Below are 22,209 nucleotides of genomic sequence, written 5' to 3'. Positions count from 1 at the left end.
TTTTCTATTTTTCTTCAAAAACTTGAACGAACAAAATCCTATCTATATTTGGACTCCATATCAACCCTACGTAGACAATGAGAACTTCTAAATTCTTTAAAATGGAAAGCAATGGAAAGCAGGAAGCTCATTCCCAAACTAAAGTAAATAAGTCCAACCAACATAATAATTAACATAAATTAACCTAATCCCAAAAGAGTCCTCGTTGAGGCCGATTTGGCGTTTTCTTTTTTCATTTATTTCATATGGTTAGGACTTTATATAAATCACATTTGGTTTATTGATTCGTTGCTTCTAATCATATGTCTGGAGTGTACACAACTTTATTTACTAAACCATATCAAGGCAATGGTCATAATTTCACAACTAATGGGGAGAAATTGGATATTACTAGTATTGATTATCTCTCACATTTGTGTTTTCCATGGTGTACATTTTTATTTACCATATGTGTTATTGGTTCCTAAATTAATTATTAATAAAATATTTGTTGGCCAACTTGTTGATGTTGGTTACAATGTTTAATTTTCTCATAATGGTTGTGTGATATCAAATCTACACACTAAGATATTGAAAGAAAATGGGTGTAGAATTGGTCGTCTGCTTGTTTTGGAGTTTGAGAAACCAAGACGTGACGTTTTTTTCTTTCTCCTTCGAGTTTTGATTTTTATGTTTGGCATATGTAGCATCAGAGATTTGGTCATCCGAAAGTAAATAAATTAGATACGCTTTGTTTCGTTCTGGTTCTTTGTCTAATAAAGTACTTGCCTTAAATTTTGTAAATAAGTCTTGTATTAGTTGTTCTTTGAAAAAAATGCATCGGTTTGCCTTTTTTCGTTCGAGTAGATAAAACGACACCACCTTTATCTTATTCATAGTGATGGGGGAATACTTATCACATGATGTTCAATAATATTTGAAAACTTAAAGTATCCAATCATATAAAACTTGTCCATGTGCTCTATAATAAAATAACATAGTCGAGAGGAAAAACCGTCAAATCATGGAAGTTGTTAGGACCTTTACGCATGACTCTCATATTCCTCGTAATTTTTGAGTTGAAGTTGTATCAATAACTGTTTATCTCATAAACCATCTTCCATCTTGATTATTTATTGTTCATCTTGATTATTTTTTTCTTGTATATTTTTTTATGTGCTTGGTTTGTTTATCTTCCCGCACATGAAAGGACAATTTTTTTTGTTCAAAACAGCCACTTGTGTTTTTATAGGTTATTGTCCCGACCAAAAGAGATTTTTATGTTACGATTCAGCAGCTCATCGTGTACATGTTTCTCACAATGTCGTCTTTCTAAAAAGCCTATTTTATTATTCTTCAATTGTTAAATCAATTGGTCCTATGCTACTTTATTATCAGATTTCTCATATGCTAGTTTCATTGATAAATCACTACATCTTTTGGTACATCAACAACATGGCAAGCAAAACCAATCCATACCTCTTTAACTCATCAACCAGAGCAAGGTTAGACTTTTGCCCTACTTGTAAATGATTTTCTTCCCTCTTCTTTTTCTCCTAACCCAAGTTCTTATGATAACTCTACCTAATTACGATGTTCTTCATGTGTAACTCTCCCACTTGACCGATATTAGTTTTTTCTGGTGATTTTGACCTTTCAATACACATTAAATATTTGTTTACTGTTATTGATATTGTTGATATTCCTTTCAAGCACCTAGATCCTTGTTTGCCCCCGTATATACCGTTGATATTCCTTCAACCTACCAGCAAGTCTCTATTATGTCATGTTGGAAGGAGGCTATGGATGTAGAGATAAGTTCCTTGTTGGAAAATGACACTTAGGAGCTTGTACATTGTCCTCATAACACATCTATTATTGGAAGTAAATGGATCTTTTTTATGAAGCTTAAATATGATAGGGAGATTGAGCGATATAAAGCACACAACAAATTGCTCAAGGGTACTAGTAAGAGTATGACAAAAGCTATGAAGAAACATTTTCTCCAGTTGCTAAAATGGCCACTGTACGTACAAAAATTGCGCCACTTACTCGTCAGTGGACTATCTCTCAGATGGATGTGAAGAATGCATTTTTTCATGGACATTTGAAAGAGACAGTATATATGCGACCTCCTCCTAGGTATTGTCATGATAAGTCTAAGGTCTATTGTTTGCAAAAATCCTTGAATGGTTTAAAACAAGCTCTTAGAGCATAGTTTGGAAATTTTTGATAGGTAATTCTTGCTGTTGGGTTCACACAAATTGCTCATGACTTATCACTATTTACCCACCATTGTTTCTAAGGGATAACAATTCGTCTCTTATATATTGATGACATCCTTGCCACATGAGACAACCATGACAATACACAATATTTGAAAGAGCTTCTCAATCATTCCTTCAAAATGAAAAATTTAGGTCTATTGACTTACTTTTTTGGCCTAGAGATTTATTACTCATCTGATGGATATATAATTACCCAGAAGAAGTACACCAGAGATTTAATCAGACTAGCCAACTCCACTGATGATAAATGGGTGGATACATAAATGAAGGTGAATGTAAAATATAAAAAAGATAATGAGGACAAACTTCTAGATCTCACTCTTTATAGACAACTGGTTAGCAGTCTACTTTATCTCACTTTAACTCGTCCTGAAATATCATATGTAGTGCAAGTAGTTAGCCAATTTGTTTCAGATCCCCACCGTATGCACTTCTTTGCTGTCTACTATGTCATTCATTATTTGCAATGTACATGCGATAGAGGGCTGTTCTTTTCCTCTCACTCTTCTCTACAGTTACAAAGCCATGTTGATGCGAACTGCTGGATGCCCAACTACTGGATGTGTGTATTTCTTGGAGACTCTCTCATATCATAGAAATGTAAGAAACAACAAACTATGTCGAAATCTTCTGCAGAAGCCGCATACCGAATCATGTCCTGGGCTTGCAGTGAAATCACTTGGTTGAGAGGTCTCTTAGATGACTTAAATATTCTTCATCGATCTCCCATGCAGTGTTCCATGAGCGCACAAAGCATATAGAAGTTGACTGTCAATTAATTCGTAAAAAATTCCTAGCTAGAGATGTTACACTCACACACATTTTCTCACAACAACAACTTACAGATATTTTCACCAAGGCAATGACTCAGGCTCGTCGTGACTATCTCATTGACAAAACCTTAGTTGGTGGAGGGAGTGTAGAGATCATTGAAAATCTTGTAATTACTTTGTATATTATATCATAACCTTAGTTGGAGGAGGGAGTGTAGAGATCATTGAAGATCTTGTAATTACTTTGTATATTATATCATACATAGAATGTGTAATATTTACTATGTATATTACTTAATATACTCCATCTTGCTTGGCAAGTTAATTTGTTGTGCAAGTTGTCCCTGGTTGTACATCTACTTGTTGATATTAGTGAATGGATACACAAGTTTTTCCTTTTGCCTCTGTGTGTATGCCAATTGTAATTTGGACCTTTCGAGTCTTGTTTTCTATTGTAATCTCCATTCAATCAATAAGTAAAGCCTCACACCATTCTCTTGTGAATGTAGGTCACGATTTGTGGCTAAACCACATCAAATCCTTTGTGTTATGTGATGTGGTTGCTGTTGTAGTTTCTTTAATGTTATTGTTTGAATTCCATATTATTTCCATTGGTTGTTCTTGTGATCCTAGATGGAGAATAACTGCAATGCTCTCCCTTCTTTTTGTTTCTATTTCGGACTTTATAATTACATTTGAGTTCAATAAAGTTGTGGAATTTCTATATATATATATATAAAAAATAACTGCAATGCTACACAACCCACGATGATTTTTCCATCATCAACAAGCCCTAGGTAGTTTAAGTTTGGTTTTAGAAGTTTCTATGTTTGGCTTTCGTTCTCATGGCTAGGGAGACACTTTTTTTTATTTTATTGGCTATTGGGTTTGTACGTGTTAGTGCCCGAAAAGAGCTTTTTTTTTTTGTTGCTTCTTATTTTTATGAGTGAGAAAGTAGAGAAGAGATGGTGTAATTGTTGGGCTCTTTTAGGTTAGTAAATTCTGAGTCTCACTTCACTATTCTTTGTAGGGGAAGCTTTCTATACTTCCCTTATAGGATAGTACTTATAGGGAAAAGTTTATATAGAGCCAAGGCTCTAAACAATTAAATTGGAGCCTATCACAAAAATTTCACTAGAAGATATTATTTTTATGTTCAAATATCTTCAAATTAATCATCTCGATATCATTATGTATGGATATAAGAAAAAAATAGATTTTAAATTTTGGAAATAGTGTTTTTTGTAACGCATTTTTGGACTGTCAATTTTTAAGATTTTCAATTTTTCATAGATCTGTCGATCTACACTATTTTTAAAGCTTTAAAATTTTATAAATAAAAATAAAAATATATTTTAAAGCTATCACAAAGATTTTCAATATTGAAACCACGTGCCAAAATATCATCAAATTAATCATCTCACCATCAAGATGCATGGACATAAGAAAAATATGGATTTCAAGTTTTGAAAATAGTGCATCGTGTAACGTATTTTTGGACCTTCAATTTTCAAGTTTTCATAGATCTACTCGATCTTCACTATTTTTTAAGCTTTAAATTTTATAAAGATGAAAATATAATTTAAGACTATCACAAAACTTTCCAGTATTGAAATCATATTTCACAACACTATTTAAAGGTAGGCTCTAATTTGATTGTTTAGAGCCTCGGCTCTATACAAACCGCTCGCCTTACATATTCCCCCTCTTTCCCAACCGTCCACTTTAAATAGGTGGCTGAGATCACCCCACACAAAATTTCACATTTTGAAGGTCACGAGATCAAAGGATAGCCCTTCAAACTTGCTCGTAATAGAGAGAAAGAGGTGTGTGGCAAAACAGAAAAAAGAGGAGGCAGAAAGAGGCCCGGAAGGAGAGAGAGAGAGTAGGAGGGACCGCCCGTCTGAGATAGAGAGAGAAAGAGAAAGGTGAAAGAGGGGAGGGAAGAGAGCGAGCGCAGTAGAGAGAGGTCGCAGCAAAAAAAGATTATGGCTTTTCTCTGTCTACTCTTTGTAATCAAATTCATAAAGTTTTTCCATTATTCACGATATTTTGATTGGGGTGATCTCAGCCGCCCGCCCATTTAAATTGGACCGCTAGGAAAGAGGGCAGTATATTGTTATTTGCCTTAGGAGTAGTATAAAAAGTTTTAAATAGTACCGTTTGCTTGAGCAAGACTTGAGACTCATTTTTCTCTCTCTACTTTCTCAACACATTTTTGTCGCTGGTTTTATCCCGTGGATCACATGCAATTCATTTGTAGATGTAGGATGAAGTTTCTAGGCTTTATGAAAACATCCTCGTCAGGAAAGTACTTTCGGCAATGGAAATATATATGATGGTTCTAAAATCAATTTTCAACACCAACAATAAAATTTGAAACTCAAAAAATAGTACAGATTTTGAGGATATGTGAGCACTTAATTTAAGGGCGAAATGGAAGGCTTAGATAATTTGTTGCAATATACATTATTTTTAGAACTTTAAATCTTTTTTTTTTTTTAACAACTATAATGTTCAAGCCGACATAATCAATATATAGATTTTCAAATACTTGAATTGCAACTTTTGATGAGTGATAAGATGAAGTCTTACTTTAATAAATATATATATATATATATATATAGAGAAAGTGAGAGAGAGTCCATTTGTGAAAGGAAATTAGGAGGTGGTGGGAGTGTCACGTGACGTTGAGTGTTGTTGGTGGTCAGCGGTCAACACATAGCAGCAGTATTCGTTCAAACTTTTTATCAAAAGGAAGGTAGCCGAGAGTTGCACTGCAACTTTTACATGTAATATAATCACTCTAAAAATAACGATAACAATAAAGTAAGTAAAGGATGACCATGATTGATTTAGATAAATGGAATTATGGAAGTGTTTGTGCCTCAAAACATAGGCATTACGACCACCTTAGCCTTCGAGTCTATTAAGTCCGGAAGAGGGCCAGGAGTGAGATTTCTCCTAAAAACATTCTTCATATCTCATTCTCATCCGCTTCATCTTCTGCTACTAAAATCGGTTACTTTGTAGATATTATGTATATATGGAAATGCTGGCGTACATCAAGTAGCTTATAACTACATATAAGCCCAACAATCTAGGTCGATTTAATAATCACGATTGCATTTTATATTTTAATTTTAATATTTTTTTTTTATATAAATTCAAATCGCTTGAAATTTAGGACATGTATTTTTGAAAAATATTATAATCCAATAAAAATATTAAAAAAATATTTCGTGAAAAATAAATTCACCAAAATACCCTCGAAATATTGCAGGGGTATTTTGGATAATTTATATTTTACGAATTATTTTTTAAATATTTTTATTAGATGCAAGATGATGAAAAGAATAGATGCCTAAAATTTTTCATAATTTAGATTTGTAAAAAAAAATTAAAATTAAAATACAAAATGAGGTTGTGTCTGTCAAATCGGCCCAAATTCAATATTGGCCGTTGGGCTTATATGTAGCTATAGGCTAGTGAGCCTATATAACGATATGAAATTTTGTATGGGTGTGCACCTTAGTGAAAAATACGTAAATAAAATATAAAACAAATAATTTGAATAATAAAAATTATGCAAAATATCCTTATAAAGTTCAAGAGGTAATTTTTTTATTTTATTTTATGGCTATTATTTTTTAATATTTTATTTGTTACGACTTGATGAAAAAAACAAAGGGTGTTTGCCGCTCCCTGTGAATATATCGGAAAGAAACTCCCCGTTGGTCTTTACGAGTGGTGTTTAAGAGAGCATGAGTTTGATGTGGAGTCCAAGGCCGGCATGGAACGAGTCATGAGCTTCTCTTCAACTCCCATCTTCCATAACAAATTGCACGCACGTGCACGTGCACCGCACCTTCCCCGAAAAGCCAGGAAAAAAAACTGGGGCTTCACACCTTTAGGGTTTAGACTCTCATTCTCTCCCTCTCTCTCTCTCTCTCTCTCTATATATATATATATATTATATTCTTCATGATTCTATTTATTTAGAATAGAAGGTGAAGCCACCTCGATATGAAGGTCATCTACCAAACTCTTGATTCACACGTGCGATTATTAATATTACCCTACTAAAATCTCCAGTGAGGCAACCCCTTGGTCAAGAAAGGAACTCTGTAGCTATGTATGAAGATTCACACGTGCCATTATTTATATTACCATACTAAAATCTCCAGTGAGGCTACCCCTTGTTCGAGAGAGAGAGAGGTACTATGTAGCTATGCATGAATAAAGTTGGTGGACCTTTGCCGGTTCATACTTCCTCACTCACCCCTTGCATTGGATGCTTCTTTTCTTTTTTGTTGGGAAGGGGGTGGTATAAAGGTGCAACTGCGTGATCCGGAGAGACAGAGAGAAGAAATTTTAACTCCATATTTAAGAGAGAGAACGAAAAAATCCTACATGAAATTCTAACGGCTTTATTACAATTATTTAAGGTCGTTATATATATCTTGTTCATCCATTCTTCTCTATCGAGGGTGATATCCTCAGTAAGACAAAAAATTATCATATCTTTTTTCACTCTTTCTATTCATGTCCTTGTGGGCTGTCCCCTTGCCTTTTTAGTGCTTTCCATTTGAACCAAATTGTATCTCCTAACGGGTGTTGTATTAGGTCTACCCTGCACACGGCCAGTCCATCATCTTTTGGCCTATTGAAAACACACCTAAGTTCCCTTGTATATAACCTTATGAATTCTATCATTTTTTGACTTGCAACTCATAAATCTCAATATCATCATCTCAGCTATGCTCATCCTATAGATATGTTATTTCTTGACCGCCTAATATTCCATCCTATAAAGTATGGTTGGATTACGACCGTCCTATAAAACTTTTCATTCAGTCTCAATGGTCTACGGCAATTACAAGAATTTTCAGATGCATTTCTCCACTTCACACACCTACCTCTCATTAGGGATGGTAAAGGACCTAATATGTTGGGTCCGGATCCAAGTCCAGTTGGACCTGACCCAAATAATATGGGTATAAGTTTTGTGGGTAGTCATAAATGTTGCTAATACACTTGTTTCTTAGGAATTTTCAGTTAGGAAAATGATCTTGTGAGACCCTCCCACACCCATGTGTCTAGGATCTCAAAGGATCACCATTAAATTTGACACAGATATCTAGAAAAGTCAAATCCCGCACCCTTGTGATAACATTTTTAGAGATCTGTGTCAAATTTAATGGTGATCCTTAGGGATCCTGCACATATAGGTGTGAGAGGGTCTCATAGGATCATTACTCTTTCAGTTATTATGTAAAACAATAAGGAATGTGGGTATTCATAAATGTTGTGCAATATAATAAATATTGCCAATAATATGGGCATATGAAAGTAAAAAGAAGATAAAACAAATAGAAGCTCAGAGTCATAGAGTGGCAATGGACCCAACCAGACCCGAGACCCGACAGATCTGGGTATGGGTCTAATTTTTGGGCTCGAAAGGTCGGGTTCTGGTCCAAAACCTGGACCCGAATACTATTCGAGTCTGGGTCCGGGTTTAGCTGGACCCGATCTACCCGACCTGCTACCAACCCTAGCTGTTATTCTATGTACGATATCTTCCACAATCTGTCCATTCTCCTAGATTATCGACCGTAAACATCGTAAACAATCTCTTTTAGGTATTTGACCATCATTCTTAACGACTTCCACATTTCTGCTCCTGCTATTACTAAAATTGAATTCCAAATATTCTTAGTCCAGTTAATTTTAAAACCTTTTGATTCTAGAGCATCCCTCAAATGTTCTAACTTTACGTTGGTGCCACCTCTAGTCTCATTGATCAAAATTATGTCATCTGCAAACAATACACACCAGGGTATCTCATCTTATAGGTGTCTGGTTAGCTCATCCGTGAATAAAACAAAAAGATAGGACTCATAGCTGACATGGTGTAGATTCATTGTCACTGAAAACTCACTTGTCCCTCTACCAGGTGTACGCATTCTAGTTAGGCTTCCTCGTACATATCTCTCACTATATCAATATAGCCTCTGGTGACTCTAATCTTTTTCAACACCCTCGAAATTAAATCTCTAAATAGCATTTCGTATGCTTTCTTTAAATCAATAAAAACTATGTGGAGGTATTTTCCATTTGCTTTAAACTTCTCAATTAGTTGCCTAAATAAAAAAATAAACTTCGATAGTTGACCTCCCTGGTATAAAACTAAAGTGATTTTCTCTCTCTCACACACACACACACATAGACACACACACACATATGAGTTATGTTAAAGTGCTCACACTATGGAGTAATTTATCATAGTACTCAATAAAATTTGGAGATACACACACAGATATATATATATATATATATATATATATATATATGAGTAATGATCCAATGAGACCCTCCCACACCCATGTATGTAGGACCTCAAAGGATCACCATTAAATTTAGTATAGATCTCTAGAAAAGATATCACATGGGTGTGAGATTTGACTTTTCTAGATATTTGTACCAAATTTAATGGTGATCCTTTGAGGTCCTACACACATGGGTGTCGGAGGGTCTCATAGGATCATTACTCTCTCTATATATATATCATCATCATCATCATCATCCGAGCCTTATTCCAAATACTTGGGGCGACTACACGAATTATGTTTTGTCATTCTACTCTATTAAGGACCATGCCCTCACTTAAACTATTAGTCATCGCATCTTTTTTCACTATTTTCATTTATATTCTTTTGGGTATTTCTCTTGCTTTTTTAATGCTTTCCACTTGAATGATATCACCCATCGTAACCAGTGTTATGCTTGACATTAATATTCCAAAAGTAAAAAAACAATAGAAAAATTATAATATAATCTATACTTTAGCGTGTGCAAATATGTTGATGGATGGATGGATGAAGGTTCCACTATTGATTATGTATGAAACGCATGTTCTACTATTAGGGTTTTGGGGCTGAAGTCAAAAGGTTTGAATGCCAAAAGCTTTATTAATTATTAATGGAGTTTTTGGAAGGATTAGGGGGCAAAGAGGGGCACTTAGGGTTTGATTGGATTCGATTGTGATGTATAAGGGATTGGGGAAGAGACAACCCTAGACAGGTGTGGAATAAAATATACATGAGCCCAAATCCCACGCTCATCCCATGCCTCAACCTACACGGGCTACCTAGTTTCACCATGCAAAAAATTAAAAAAAATAAAAGAAAGAAGCTTAAGGGGAGAGAGAGAGAGAGAGAGATTTGAACCTGGGCTGTCTTGGAGAGATAAGAGAGAGGAGGGGAGGGGTAGAGAGAGTGGTGTCTGCCGCAATGAAGGAAAAATCGGGCGGCCTAAGCCTGGTTAGGTTTCGGCTGGTTTTGGTAACTTGTTAGGTATTTAAAAAAAATTTAAAAATTAAAATAATGTACTCAAAAAATAAGACATTTAGTTTGTAATGTATTTTTTAAAAAAAAAATTCAAAAAATCCTTAGGCGCAAATCGATTATTTAAAATCTTTATTATTATTATTATTATTAATTTTCAACTTCATTTGGATATACTTTGTTTAATCGCTTTTTAAATTATACCTTTCATGTTTTATTACATAAAATTTGTATTTTATTTATTTTTTTCAACACTTTTTTGACGCCCGAGACTTGCTTAGTTAGAACGGTTGAACCGATAGGTTTACCGGTTGAACCGCTTCCATACCCTTATCCGGTTGACCAGTCCGGTTCCATTTTTCCTAGTTTGTCATCTCCTTTTGTTTTAGAGAGAGAGAAAGAGGAAATATGGTGGCCCCCTTTTAAATATAACTTCCTAAGTTTAGGAAGAGAGAGATTTTATGGCTTATTATTAAATGTAAAGGGTGCATAGGGGTACGTGCATGGCCATGGCAATATTCACGTATTGCATTCGAGGAGGCACGGGCGCCCCCCGCCGATTTCTCCTAGGTTCCCCCCTCTTTCTCTCTCTACCTATTTCTGTGCATTCCTTCTCTTTCTCTCTCTAAATAATATAATATTTATTATCGATTGCTGTGCTTAACTCACTGGGTTACCACTTTCTCCACCTGAGTTGGTAACTGCAATGGAATTGAGAGTGAGAAAATAGCAAAGTACAGTGAACAATTAAGCCCTAACACTATAATAATCCACTGCTTATATTGTTTGAAAAAAAATTATATAAGTTGTGAACCTTATATTGTAGAACACCTCAAAAACCTATGGAAAAAGGTTGTTCCATCACTAGAAAAAGTTTTAATTGATCATCTTAACCTCGATATATATATATATATATGATGAATATGAAAGAAAAACTCAATTTTAAGTCTTAAAAATAGTGTATATTGTAACATATTATCTAGATCATTCATTTTTAAGGTCTTTGAGTACTCACAAATCAGCTAGATTTAAGCTTTGAATTTCATTACGAAAAATCGACTTTTAGGTCATGATAAGAGTTTAGGCACCAAAAATAAATACATATTTGAATGAGATTTGAAGGTACTCCGGCACCTTATACAAACCTCACCCAATATATTTTGCTAATAGTAAATATATATTATATAATGCACGTAGCTCCTTTGCCCTCCCTAGAAGCAAAGCAACGACGTCGATCACTCCTAGGCGCCAACGCTTTGGCCACTTGCTACCCACCAATTTACAATTTTCATTTTCTATTTTATTTGTTGTATTATTTTTTCCTTGTTAATTAGTTTAGGGTTTAGGGTTAAAAGGAGTTTTTGAAGACCGAAAACCGCCCAACCGGCACTTGTCGGTGAGTGTTGGGAGGACACCCACCCCGAACTTGCGTTCTTTCACCACTCACCCTTGTCGCTTCTCTTCTTCTCTTCTTTCTAATTAACATATGTACCTTCTTCTTTGATCTTTCAAATTTTTTTTTTCTTTTTCTTGTTCTTGTTCTTGTGTGTGAACAATCAATATCAGAATTACAGAAATTCTTATTCATGTTGCTTTCTCTCTCTTCCTGTACTGTACTTTTATCTTTCATTCGAACCTTTCATATGTATCATTTTTATTTACAATGTTTTTCATTTCCATCGATTGGATGGGGTTTTTAAGTTATGATCCATACCAGAGAAAAGCAAACTGCACTCTTCACATTACACTCTCTCTTGCATTCTTGACATGGGTACTGTACATAGCATCTCTCTTGACATGGGTACTGTATATAGCATCTCTCTCTCTCTCTGCAAAGCAATATGAGGACACACATACATGAGGGTGGGATACATGTAGACTGAGTTGTGGGCCATTGGATTTGTTGGTGATGGCTCAGTTTTTTAGTGTAGGGTTGAAAGCAAAGAGGTGGGCATGTATTTGGATGAAATTAGGGTAGAAAATAGGACATGATTGTGATTAGGTTACCGAGAACATTTATTTTTACAGTGGGCAGTAGACAATAAAAAAATAAGAGAGCCATGTGTTTACTTTTGATTCCCTTGACGGTCAAACTTACAGTTGCATCCACCGATGAAAATCAATCTCTTTTTTCTAAATTTCACACCTTTAATTTTGAATATTAAATAATAATATTATCATAATTACTGCTTCCTTCTGCCTGTCTATATTCACACTCCCTTTATAATCTCACTTTTATCCCTTTTTTCCATTTTTTCTTTTAAAATAGAGAAATCCACCCGTCCGTACGATTATTAAATACCTCCAAGTATTATTTTATTATTATTCGTATACAAATTAAGGAAAGATCGAATGAAAGGTATGTGAATCATAGGAATTCATGAGGAATTCTGATTTTTTTTTCTTTTTGTGTTATTCTTATTTTTCAAATCAGTCTGAAACCCGCAAGACATGGGTTATGCCTGCGAAGATGGATGCAAGAGCATTTCCCATGCCACTTCTGCTCCTCCAACTAAACCCCATCTTTTACTCTAGTTTTATATATAAGAAAAAAAAAACACACCCACTTGAGATTAAGCCCCATTATTTGTTGACATTGTTATTACAGGAGATAAAGGAGGAGGAAGTCTTGAAGTGAGAAGGATAAATGAGGTTGCTAAGAAGGATTAAAAAAAGAAAAAGAAAAATAGAGATAGGTGGAATGAATTTTAGTTTGACTGTAGATATTGTAGGAAAGGATTAGAAAGCAAGATAATTCATTTTTATAGACATGGGCATGTGTGTGATTGAGTTGCAGTGTAGTCTAGTGTAGAGAGAGAGAGAGAGAGAGAGAGAGGTGAAGAAGATAGTAATGAGGTGGAAAATGATAATGAAAAAAAAGGATAAGTGAATAATTGAATAAGGGAAGGATGGAGGGGTCTTAGTTTATTTTCCCCACCCAAGAGAACCAATAAGGGGTTTGGAGATTGCTGACATGAAAAGACAGATGGCCAAGTGGGTATGAATAAATGGGTGTGGAGGTCGGAGGCCAGCGTGTGGGTCTTTTGTCAGACACCCCTCCCTCTCCCTCTCCCTCTCCCTCTCCCTCTCAACAGGGATTGTTATAGAGAGAGAGAGAGAGAGCTTTTTAAGCTTCTTGTCATGAACCTAGGGTTTATGGTCTCCATGTAGATTACGAGTCTCTCATTTCCCATTTAAAAATAAAATGGTAAAAGAGCCCATTGTCCTAAGTTTTATATGACAAAAGAAATACCATCTATGTTCTTTGCCCATTTCGAAATGAAAAAAATTTATATAAGGCTTCTAGAATTAAGGTTGCACCTAAAAATCTATGAAAGTGTTGTTTTAATGTTGAAAAACTCTACTAATTGATCATCTCGATATTGAAATAGTATACTTGCCACACATTCTTTGAAGCATACACTTTTAAGATTTTCATATGTTAATAGATCTACTTGAACTGTTTTTGGAATTTATATTTTATAATTAAAATTAAAAATATATTTTTCCAGGCAATCCTAAAAAAATTTTACACCAAAATTATATCTTACGATAAAATTTAGAGATGCGCTTTAATTAGATTGTTTAAGGTTGCCACGCCACACCCACTTCGGAATAATAATAATAATAATTGATTTTATTTTTTCGATGGGGAAGAGAATGTAGAGATGGATTTTTGTTATATAAAGGGAGTGGTGCCTTCACAGAAATGTTTTCCTTTCTCCTCATCCTTCTATTTGACCTTTCTTTGGCCTCCTTCCCAACTCGAATGCATCATCCTCAACCCTTGGCCACTGTAACACCTCAAAAAAATCTCTCCTCTCCTCTCTTCTTGTCTGATGGCGGCCTCCCCTTTTATTGAGCTCAGCAGCAAAGGGAAGAAGAAGAGGATAGTTTAGGAGCAGTAAGAAGCAAGCAGAAAAGAAAGTGAGAAGCCTTTGTGCCTGCCTCTCTTCATAGTTTTGTGTTTGAGTGATTTGATACAGAGACAGAGAGAGAGAGCAAAAGAAATGAGCTCCTCCATAAACAATTGGTTGGGTTTCTCCCTCTCTCCTCAACAACAGCAGCAGCAGCAACAGTCTTCTGACCATTCTCAATCTCAGCAGCACCACCATTCTGGTTTTGCCTCCTCCTTCAACAACAACAATGATCTTTCAGTCTCAGGAGAAGGAGGAGACTGCTATATGGGGCTTGGTGGTGGCGATTCTCAAGCCACCACCCTCAGCAGGCCAGACGGTCCTTTTGGGATCTTAGAAGCGCTCAACAGACCTCATCAAAACCAAGGTTTCAATCTCTTTCTCTCTCTCTCTCATCTTTGAATTTGATTTTAATCGTGTTATTTCTTCTTATTTTTCGTTTTTCGTTATGATGCTCTTTCGAATCGAGTTTTCAGTCTACTTATATTGCCCTTACAACTGTTATACTACGCTGTTTTTGATCTGCTTATATTTTCCATGTGAGTTTTAGATGATCTTCATTCCTTTCTTATTCTTCTCACAATAATGTTTTTACCCCCTCCACCACCACCCATGAAAGATAACAGGAAAAAAGGATAGCATTCCTTCAGTGTTCCTGTCTTTTTTTCTCTAAAACGTTATTCAATCATATTTTCCAGATGTTCATTTTTTGTTTGTGTCTCATCTTAGAGTGTTTTGGAATTTGTTTTTGTTGAATGGGTGGTTAGATTGGAGCGTGAAGAGCTTGAGCGTGGGCATCATCAACTCCGACTCGAGTTGTTACGGTGGTGGTGGCGGTGGAACGACCACCAATGTTATAGCAGAACGGCAGCATCAAGATGGAGTAGGAAGACCAAAGCTTGAGGATTTCCTAGGCGGTGCCTCCCTCGGAGGAGGAGGAGGAGGGAGCACCACCCACTATACTGGTGGTGGTGAGAACAACAACAACAATAACAACATGCTATTCTCAATGGACTGCTCCTTGCAGCTTCCTTCCAATGGGAATGGGAACAACTCATCGTCGTCGTCGATGTTAGGGCTGTCGATGATAAAGACTTGGTTGAGGAACCAGCCACATTCATCTTCCACCGAGAATGATGGAGGAGGAGCAGCGGTAAGCAACACTCATCAGACACTGTCACTCTCCATGGGCACTGGTGGTGGCAGCACACATCATCAGCAGCAGCAAGGCCCCATTCAAATCCCTTTGCCTCTCCCGGCGCCTATGGCAGTGCCCGGTGAGAGTTCGTCCTCCGACAACAATGTGAAGCAGCAGAAGCCTCCTCCTCTCGACCAGGCGGGTGCCATTGAGCCAGTGCCAAGGAAGTCTATCGATACATTTGGCCAACGAACTTCCATTTACCGTGGTGTCACAAGGTCTCTCTATCATCACATTTTCTAACCCACCTAACGAAGGACCTCAGTCGTTACATTGCTGATTGTTCCCATTCCATATGGTTTCTTTTCTTTTCTTTCTATTTTTTCATAACAAATAAAAGTTGGAATTTTGAGATCACCTGAAACTAAAAGTTTCCCAAACTATCCATTTTCTATTTTTCCATAACAAATAAAAGTTGGAAATTTGAGATCACCTGATGCTAAAAGTTCCCAAACTATCCATCCTCAGTTCTGTAACGTGGTTTTGATATTTCATAGACTTGAGAGCAACATATTATTGCATTTTTATCTTTCTATATCTTTGTAAAATGCACGACCTAATTGCATTTTCCTCTTCCCTTTTATTGGTGCAACTGAAATGGAAGTTTGTTTGGTGAACACAGGCATAGGTGGACTGGGAGATATGAAGCTCATTTGTGGGACAACAGTTGCAGGAGAGAAGGGCAAACCCGCAAGGGTCGACAAGGTATGACACTTTTGCCATCTCTTTCTCTCTCTTTCAAAAACTCTTGTGTGGTTTTCTGATATACATGCTGATGGTTCTAATTGGTTTCATGTTTGGGGATCCTCATGATTGATGGAATTGGTGTTTCTCCTTGACAAACAGTTTACTTGGGTGAGTGGAACTCAAAAACAAAAAGCTCTCATCTCTTTAACTTGTATTTTTACAACTCTTATCTCTCTCACTCTCTCTCTATTTGGAAACAATGGATTTGGAATGAATGATGAGCAGGTGGTTATGACAAAGAAGAAAAAGCGGCAAGGGCTTATGATTTGGCAGCTCTAAAGTACTGGGGAACCACTACCACCACAAATTTCCCGGTTCGTCTCTCTCTCTAGATATTTGAATGAGACAATCCCTCTCTGTCCTTTAATCTTCTGATTACTACTTTTTTACAAAATGTTGTTTTATTAGTTTCATTATAGAAGCTTGAAGAAACTTTGTTCTACTGTGATTGATAGATAAGTAACTATGAGAAGGAGGTAGAAGAGATGAAACATATGACCAGGCAGGAGTATGTGGCATCCCTCAGGAGGTAACCAACACCAACATTTCCCAAGATATCGAATTTGAATCATAAATTTAGAAAAAAAAAAAAAAAAAAAGAAAAAAAAAATTTAATTTTTGTATGTATTTATTTATTTCTTCTCTGTTGTCCCCTCACAGAAAGAGCAGCGGTTTTTCCAGGGGAGCATCAATTTACCGTGGTGTTACAAGGTACCCCATCCTTGTAGATTTTTTGTGTTTTTTTGTTTTCTCATTAAATTTCATTTTTTTTTATAATGTCTTTCAGTGGGTCATAGTTTCATAATTCAATAATCACACCCTTTAGGTCATGAGAATTTTTTTTTAGCCCTCACGATTTTGCGCTGTACATTTTACTAACAAGAAGTTGCCGAAAGATAAAAGCTGAGGACTGATACAAAATGTTGAATTTTCATGCAAATACAGTGTGTAAGTGGAGCGATCATCATGTCTTCATTGCATATATTATTGGGCACGCATTTATGTTTTAAATCAGGAAATTTATAACCATATGTTTACCTAACAAATGATAAGTGTTCTAGTATAAAATTTTATTTCTTTTTCCAGTTGGTCACCTTTTTTTTTTTAATAGATTGTTGAACGATTGGGACCTCTACCTCTTAACATAGTTTTCTCAATACTTTTCTCATTTCTGCTGCATATTATAATTGGATAAACTATTTATCATTTCTAATTATCATCATATGAAATGCATAACATTTGTTTCTGCCAGCTTTTTTAAGCAATATGCATGCCATGGGCTATTATTGGCTCATGCTGGGTATGGTGTGTCCTAAGAATTTTCACTTGAAAGTGAATCGAATTAAGTAGTTTTGATTATGATTTTTCTATTTTCTGGATAATTACAAATTAACTAGTTTTGATTATGATTTTTCTATGTTCTGGATAATTACAAATGAGTGAAATTTCCAAAAATGTACTGTTTAAAAAAAAAGATTTACACGAGGGAAGAGTTTATATAAGGTTGCAACCTTAAAATGTAGAATCACATATGCACCTCAAAAATCTATCGGAAATGTTGTTTTAGTGTTGAATAAACCATCTAGTCGATCATCTCAACATTGAAATGTATGAATATGAAAAAAAACAGTTTTTGAATCTCGAAAATAGTGCATCTTGCAACATATTATCTAGACCGTCCATTTTCAATATTTTCATATATTTATATAGATCTACTTGATTTTAACCATTTTTGGGATTTAAAAATTTCTAATTAAGTATGAAAATAGATTTTAAGATAATACTAAAAATTGTTTATAACAAAATTACATGTTATGATAAAATTTGAAGGTGCTAGATTGTTTAAGGTTGCATCCTTATAAAAACCGCACCCTTTAAGCAATTATCATTGGTCTGGTATACATTTAGGCTTTAGCCTATAATGGTGGAGTACTTGGAAGATAATGGTGCAGTGCAATGATTAGTCTGCTGCCAGTAAACTTTATGATGAATGGATTAATGTGGCCTCTAAAGTTTGAGATGCATATGAAGCAGATTTATTTTTCTAGCCAGGCTGGGGCACGCTGAGCAACTAGTTATGGAGCTTTAAGAGGTTTCGTGTTAACTGTGTATTTTTCCTTTTTTGCGTGCGTCATTTTTTTTCCTGCACCAGTTATTTTATTTCTTCAATGGCCATCCCGTTTGCATTGCTTTTAGAGCTCCAGATTCATGGATTAGCTCACTTTTTAACATCATTATTATTTTATGGGATTTGCAGGCACCATCAGCATGGAAGATGGCAGGCAAGGATAGGGAGGGTAGCAGGGAACAAAGATCTTTACTTGGGGACCTTCAGTAAGTTAATCCAAAATAAAAAGAAATTAATTTCGACAAAAGAACTGACCTTTCCAAAAATAAATGCCAAAAACAAAAAGTTAATATCATCACTATTTTTAGAACTGCACCAATTGATATGCCTCTTGTATATACTACCACCACTGCTATATCCATGAAATATGCCTTAAGCCAATAGTAATCTAACTTTTGCAATTTCACAGGCACTCAAGAGGAGGCAGCGGAGGCATACGACATTGCTGCGATAAAGTTCAGGGGTTTGAATGCAGTGACAAACTTCGACATGAGCAGATACGATGTGAACAGCATTATGGAGAGCAGCACTTTGCCCATTGGAGGAGCTGCCAAAAGATTGAAGGAGTCATCTGATCAAACCACCAACCACCCCATGCCATTGCCATTGCCATTGCCATTGGGGGAGAGCACCATTCCCATGCCCATGGCCATGCCTATGGCCATGCCATTGCCCATGAGCATGAGAAGAGCAACGGATGAAGACAACATTATCTCCATGGCTAATGCTGCTGCTTCACACATGACGACAAACGAGGGCATCGCTACTGCTGCCGGTTATGGGTGGCCCATATTAGGATTTCATCATCAGCCATTGACCACCCAACACTTTCCCTACTCCCACTCCCAAAACCCCCAGCAGAGGGGAGGTTGGTGCAAATCAGAAAGGCAGCAGCACGAGGAAAGCAACAGCAATAGCAATAGCAGTAACATCATGCAAGAAGCCCACCAACTCCATCTTGGGGGTGGCAGCAATAATACCCACAACTTCCTCCAACAGCAAGCATCTGTGTTACACAACCTCATTAGTTTAGATTCTCCGTCGTCCTTCGATCAGACTTCCGCCTCGAATTCCATCATATACACAGGTAGCAGCGGCTATCAATTGGGTGGGCCCATTGGCACCACTATAATACCAACCGGTGTCAATCCCCATGTTGCAGATCATCATCAAGGAAGCCTTGGAGAAGGAGAAACCAAGCAATTGGGTTTTTATGAGAATGGTTATTTGTCAGTTGCTGCCGACCCTTACTCAGCAGGGGCAAGGAATGTTTACTATCTGCAGCAGAACCAGTCAAAGGCAAACAACAATGGCAACTATGATGATGATAGCCACCATCAGACTAATAACAACAACATCAGTAGTTGGATGATCCCAACAACTTCCCTCCAGGCTTTGGCACCCACCAGATCATCATCAAACCTTGCAGCAGTTTGCCATGCCACTCCGATTTTCTCGGTGTGGAACGACACATGATGATGATACACCCATGCATGCTCCCTATCAATCTTATTGTTCACTTGTTTCTCTCCACTGAAACAGTAACAACAGCTCCTCCACACCACCCTCCCCCTCAACAGTATCAATGAACAAAAAACCAAAAGGAAAAACAAAAAGGAAAAGAAACTAAGAAATAGCAAGAAAGATGTACACAGCATAGCATAGTATAGCATCGTAGCTTAGCTCCTGATTTTGATTTTTTCCTCAAGGAACTAAGGTGACAGGATACAAGGTGGTTCTGAAGTTCAGATGCTGTGGATTTTGGGAACTTCAGAGGGATACAAGATGGATACATCTCTAACAACCAGCTGGCTTTGTAAATTTCAAATTACAAATAAACAGAACATTGGATTAACTTCCTCCCCTTTTTGTTTGTATACCTATAAATTATGATTGGTAGTTACAATGGAGAATCATAATTTCAGATTAGTCATTGTCTGCTGCAGTCATTGTAGAAGAGAATCATTAACTGCTTTGTTTTTGTTTTGTTTTCATTTTTGTTTTTTTTGGCCTGAAACTGGATTCTGCAGATTCTTCATTCTTCAGGACAACATTTCTAGTTTTACCTTAAAACATCTGATTCATCAGTAATATGTTTGTCTTTCCTTCTTTTTTCCCCCTTTTAGATTCCTAACCTGAATTCTCAATACCATACATTCTTTGAGATATACAATACTATTTTATTTTTCCTCACTAAAACATTTGCTTGATCTCCTTTTCTTTTGTAATTAAATTAATATATGATAAAAGTTAATTAAATGAGAAATTGTGGTACAACTTCTGAGAGCAAACAAACCCACAGAGAGTTAGCAAAGGGATAGCCTCTCGCCTCATAATGGGATTAAAATACATAAGAAGCAAGGAGCTCTATTATCTCATCAAAGATATCCTCCACACCAAAATTTAGTAGTAGACTCAGTTTCAATGAAGGCTAACCATGTTCTCTGCAGATTTAAAAATGGTTCATTGTACAATTGACACTTCCGAATGCTTCAACCGAAGGCCACAAAATAGGCAAGCATAGACTTGAAATTGGATCCATGGAGCTGATTTTTCATTAACAAAAACTCTTTACATTTTCACATTTTGCAACACCTAAAAGTATATCAAGCTGCTCTATGTTTACACTTTTTGAATGTTAACGACTTCTCATTAAAAAAAACAGAGTACAGAAGAAGAAGTAGAGACAGGGGTCATCAACTTTCAAACAAAACCAACCAACACCTGAACATCCTAACCCTCAATTACCCTACACTACAAACAAACCAGAATCCCTACTAACCATAGTCCTCTATAGACCCCACAAGCTGATCCCTTATTCCTCCCCACCGAGCCTTAACGTCATCCCATCGACAATAAGAACATAGGTCGGGGTTGGGGCAACATGCTGACGGCACCCAAACTTCTCATAAACCTTCTTCACATGGCAGCATCTAAAGGTGTCGGCTCAACCAGCAACTGCAAATTAGGGTATAAAAAATAAAGCAAGAGAGAAGAGGACGGAATGAAGAACCATAGAGATGGAAAGTTGGGAACCAAGACAAGTCGATAGGGAAACGGATCAAGAACCTCCTCTAGGACATTGTAAGAGGCCAGAATAAAAGAGATCTTACTCCTAAAAAGGATCAGACCTCCATGACAGGGGTCAAAATTGCCCACAGCAAGGCTTACCCTGCCTTAGGCGTTAACCTTCACTGACCTAGTACAGGGGAATTTCAGGTCAAAGAGCTAACTCATGAATCCAGAAAAACCACAATAGAGTTCCGAACCCTAGAGGAAGGGATAACTCTATTTTAGACATTAAGGGAAAAGAAGGTCACCAGGAGAGGTAGATCTCAGACGAAGGTGAGGAAGAGTGAAGGATGGAGAGAGACGAAAGAAAGGAAGAGAGGAGGAAGGGAAAGGGAGCGGGGTGAGCCACACCTCGGATGCTCTCTCCCAGGAAAAAGAACACAAAAACTACCTCAGGGGACAATACACAAGAGAGAGAGAGAAGGGAGGAAGGGAGAGAGAGTGGAGGAAGGAAAGAGTGTGACAACTACGAGTCACAGATCAGGGGACAAGGTCCCAGATTTGGAAGAGAGAGAGAGAGAGAGAGAGAGAGAGAGAGAGAGAGAAGAAAGGTAAAGAGAAGATAACAATGAAAATAAGAGTGGGAGTGCGAGAGAAGGAACAGACAAATCACAGATCTGTGACAACCTAATCACAGATCTAGGGAGGAAAAAAGAATGAGAGAAAATAAATCTAGATATAGAGAGAGAAAGGGAAGTCTCGCCGCTTGCTAGTAGTGTTCGCTTTCCCCTTGCTGGTGGTGCTCTCTTCTCTCTATGCAG

General features: G+C 36.6%; 1 protein-coding gene across 1 annotated transcript; it reads left to right on the top strand.

Annotated features, from left to right (window-relative positions):
• Positions 1 to 14,122: 14,122 nt before the first annotated feature.
• On the top strand, positions 14,123 to 21,130 carry LOC18448510 (uncharacterized). Its single transcript, XM_011630451.3, has 9 exons — positions 14,123 to 14,670; positions 15,071 to 15,719; positions 16,124 to 16,206; positions 16,348 to 16,356; positions 16,474 to 16,562; positions 16,704 to 16,777; positions 16,909 to 16,959; positions 18,506 to 18,582; positions 18,786 to 21,130. Exons 1-9 carry the CDS (start codon positions 14,397 to 14,399, stop codon positions 19,850 to 19,852), a joined length of 2,373 nt encoding a protein of 790 aa, XP_011628753.2. The 5' UTR covers positions 14,123 to 14,396; the 3' UTR covers positions 19,853 to 21,130.
• Positions 21,131 to 22,209: the final 1,079 nt, after the last annotated feature.

The sequence above is a fragment of the Amborella trichopoda genome, chromosome 6 (assembly GCF_054954075.1).
Source record: "Amborella trichopoda isolate Santa Cruz 75 chromosome 6, AtrichopodaSantaCruz75HAP2 v2.0, whole genome shotgun sequence".
Taxonomy (NCBI): Eukaryota; Viridiplantae; Streptophyta; class Magnoliopsida; order Amborellales; family Amborellaceae; genus Amborella; species Amborella trichopoda.
The sequence above is the reverse complement of the archived record's forward strand: the minus strand, read 5'-3'. Positions and strand labels throughout refer to the sequence as shown.

Coding starts and splice junctions, on each gene's coding strand:
- LOC18448510 (XM_011630451.3), top strand. CDS start 14,397: ATGAGCTCCTCCATAAACAATTGGTTGGGTTTCTCCCTCTCTCCTCAA. Junction 14,671..15,070: donor CAGACCTCATCAAAACCAAG/GTTTCAATCTCT, acceptor ATGGGTGGTTAG/ATTGGAGCGTGAAGAGCTTG. Junction 16,960..18,505: donor ATTTACCGTGGTGTTACAAG/GTACCCCATCCT, acceptor TGGGATTTGCAG/GCACCATCAGCATGGAAGAT.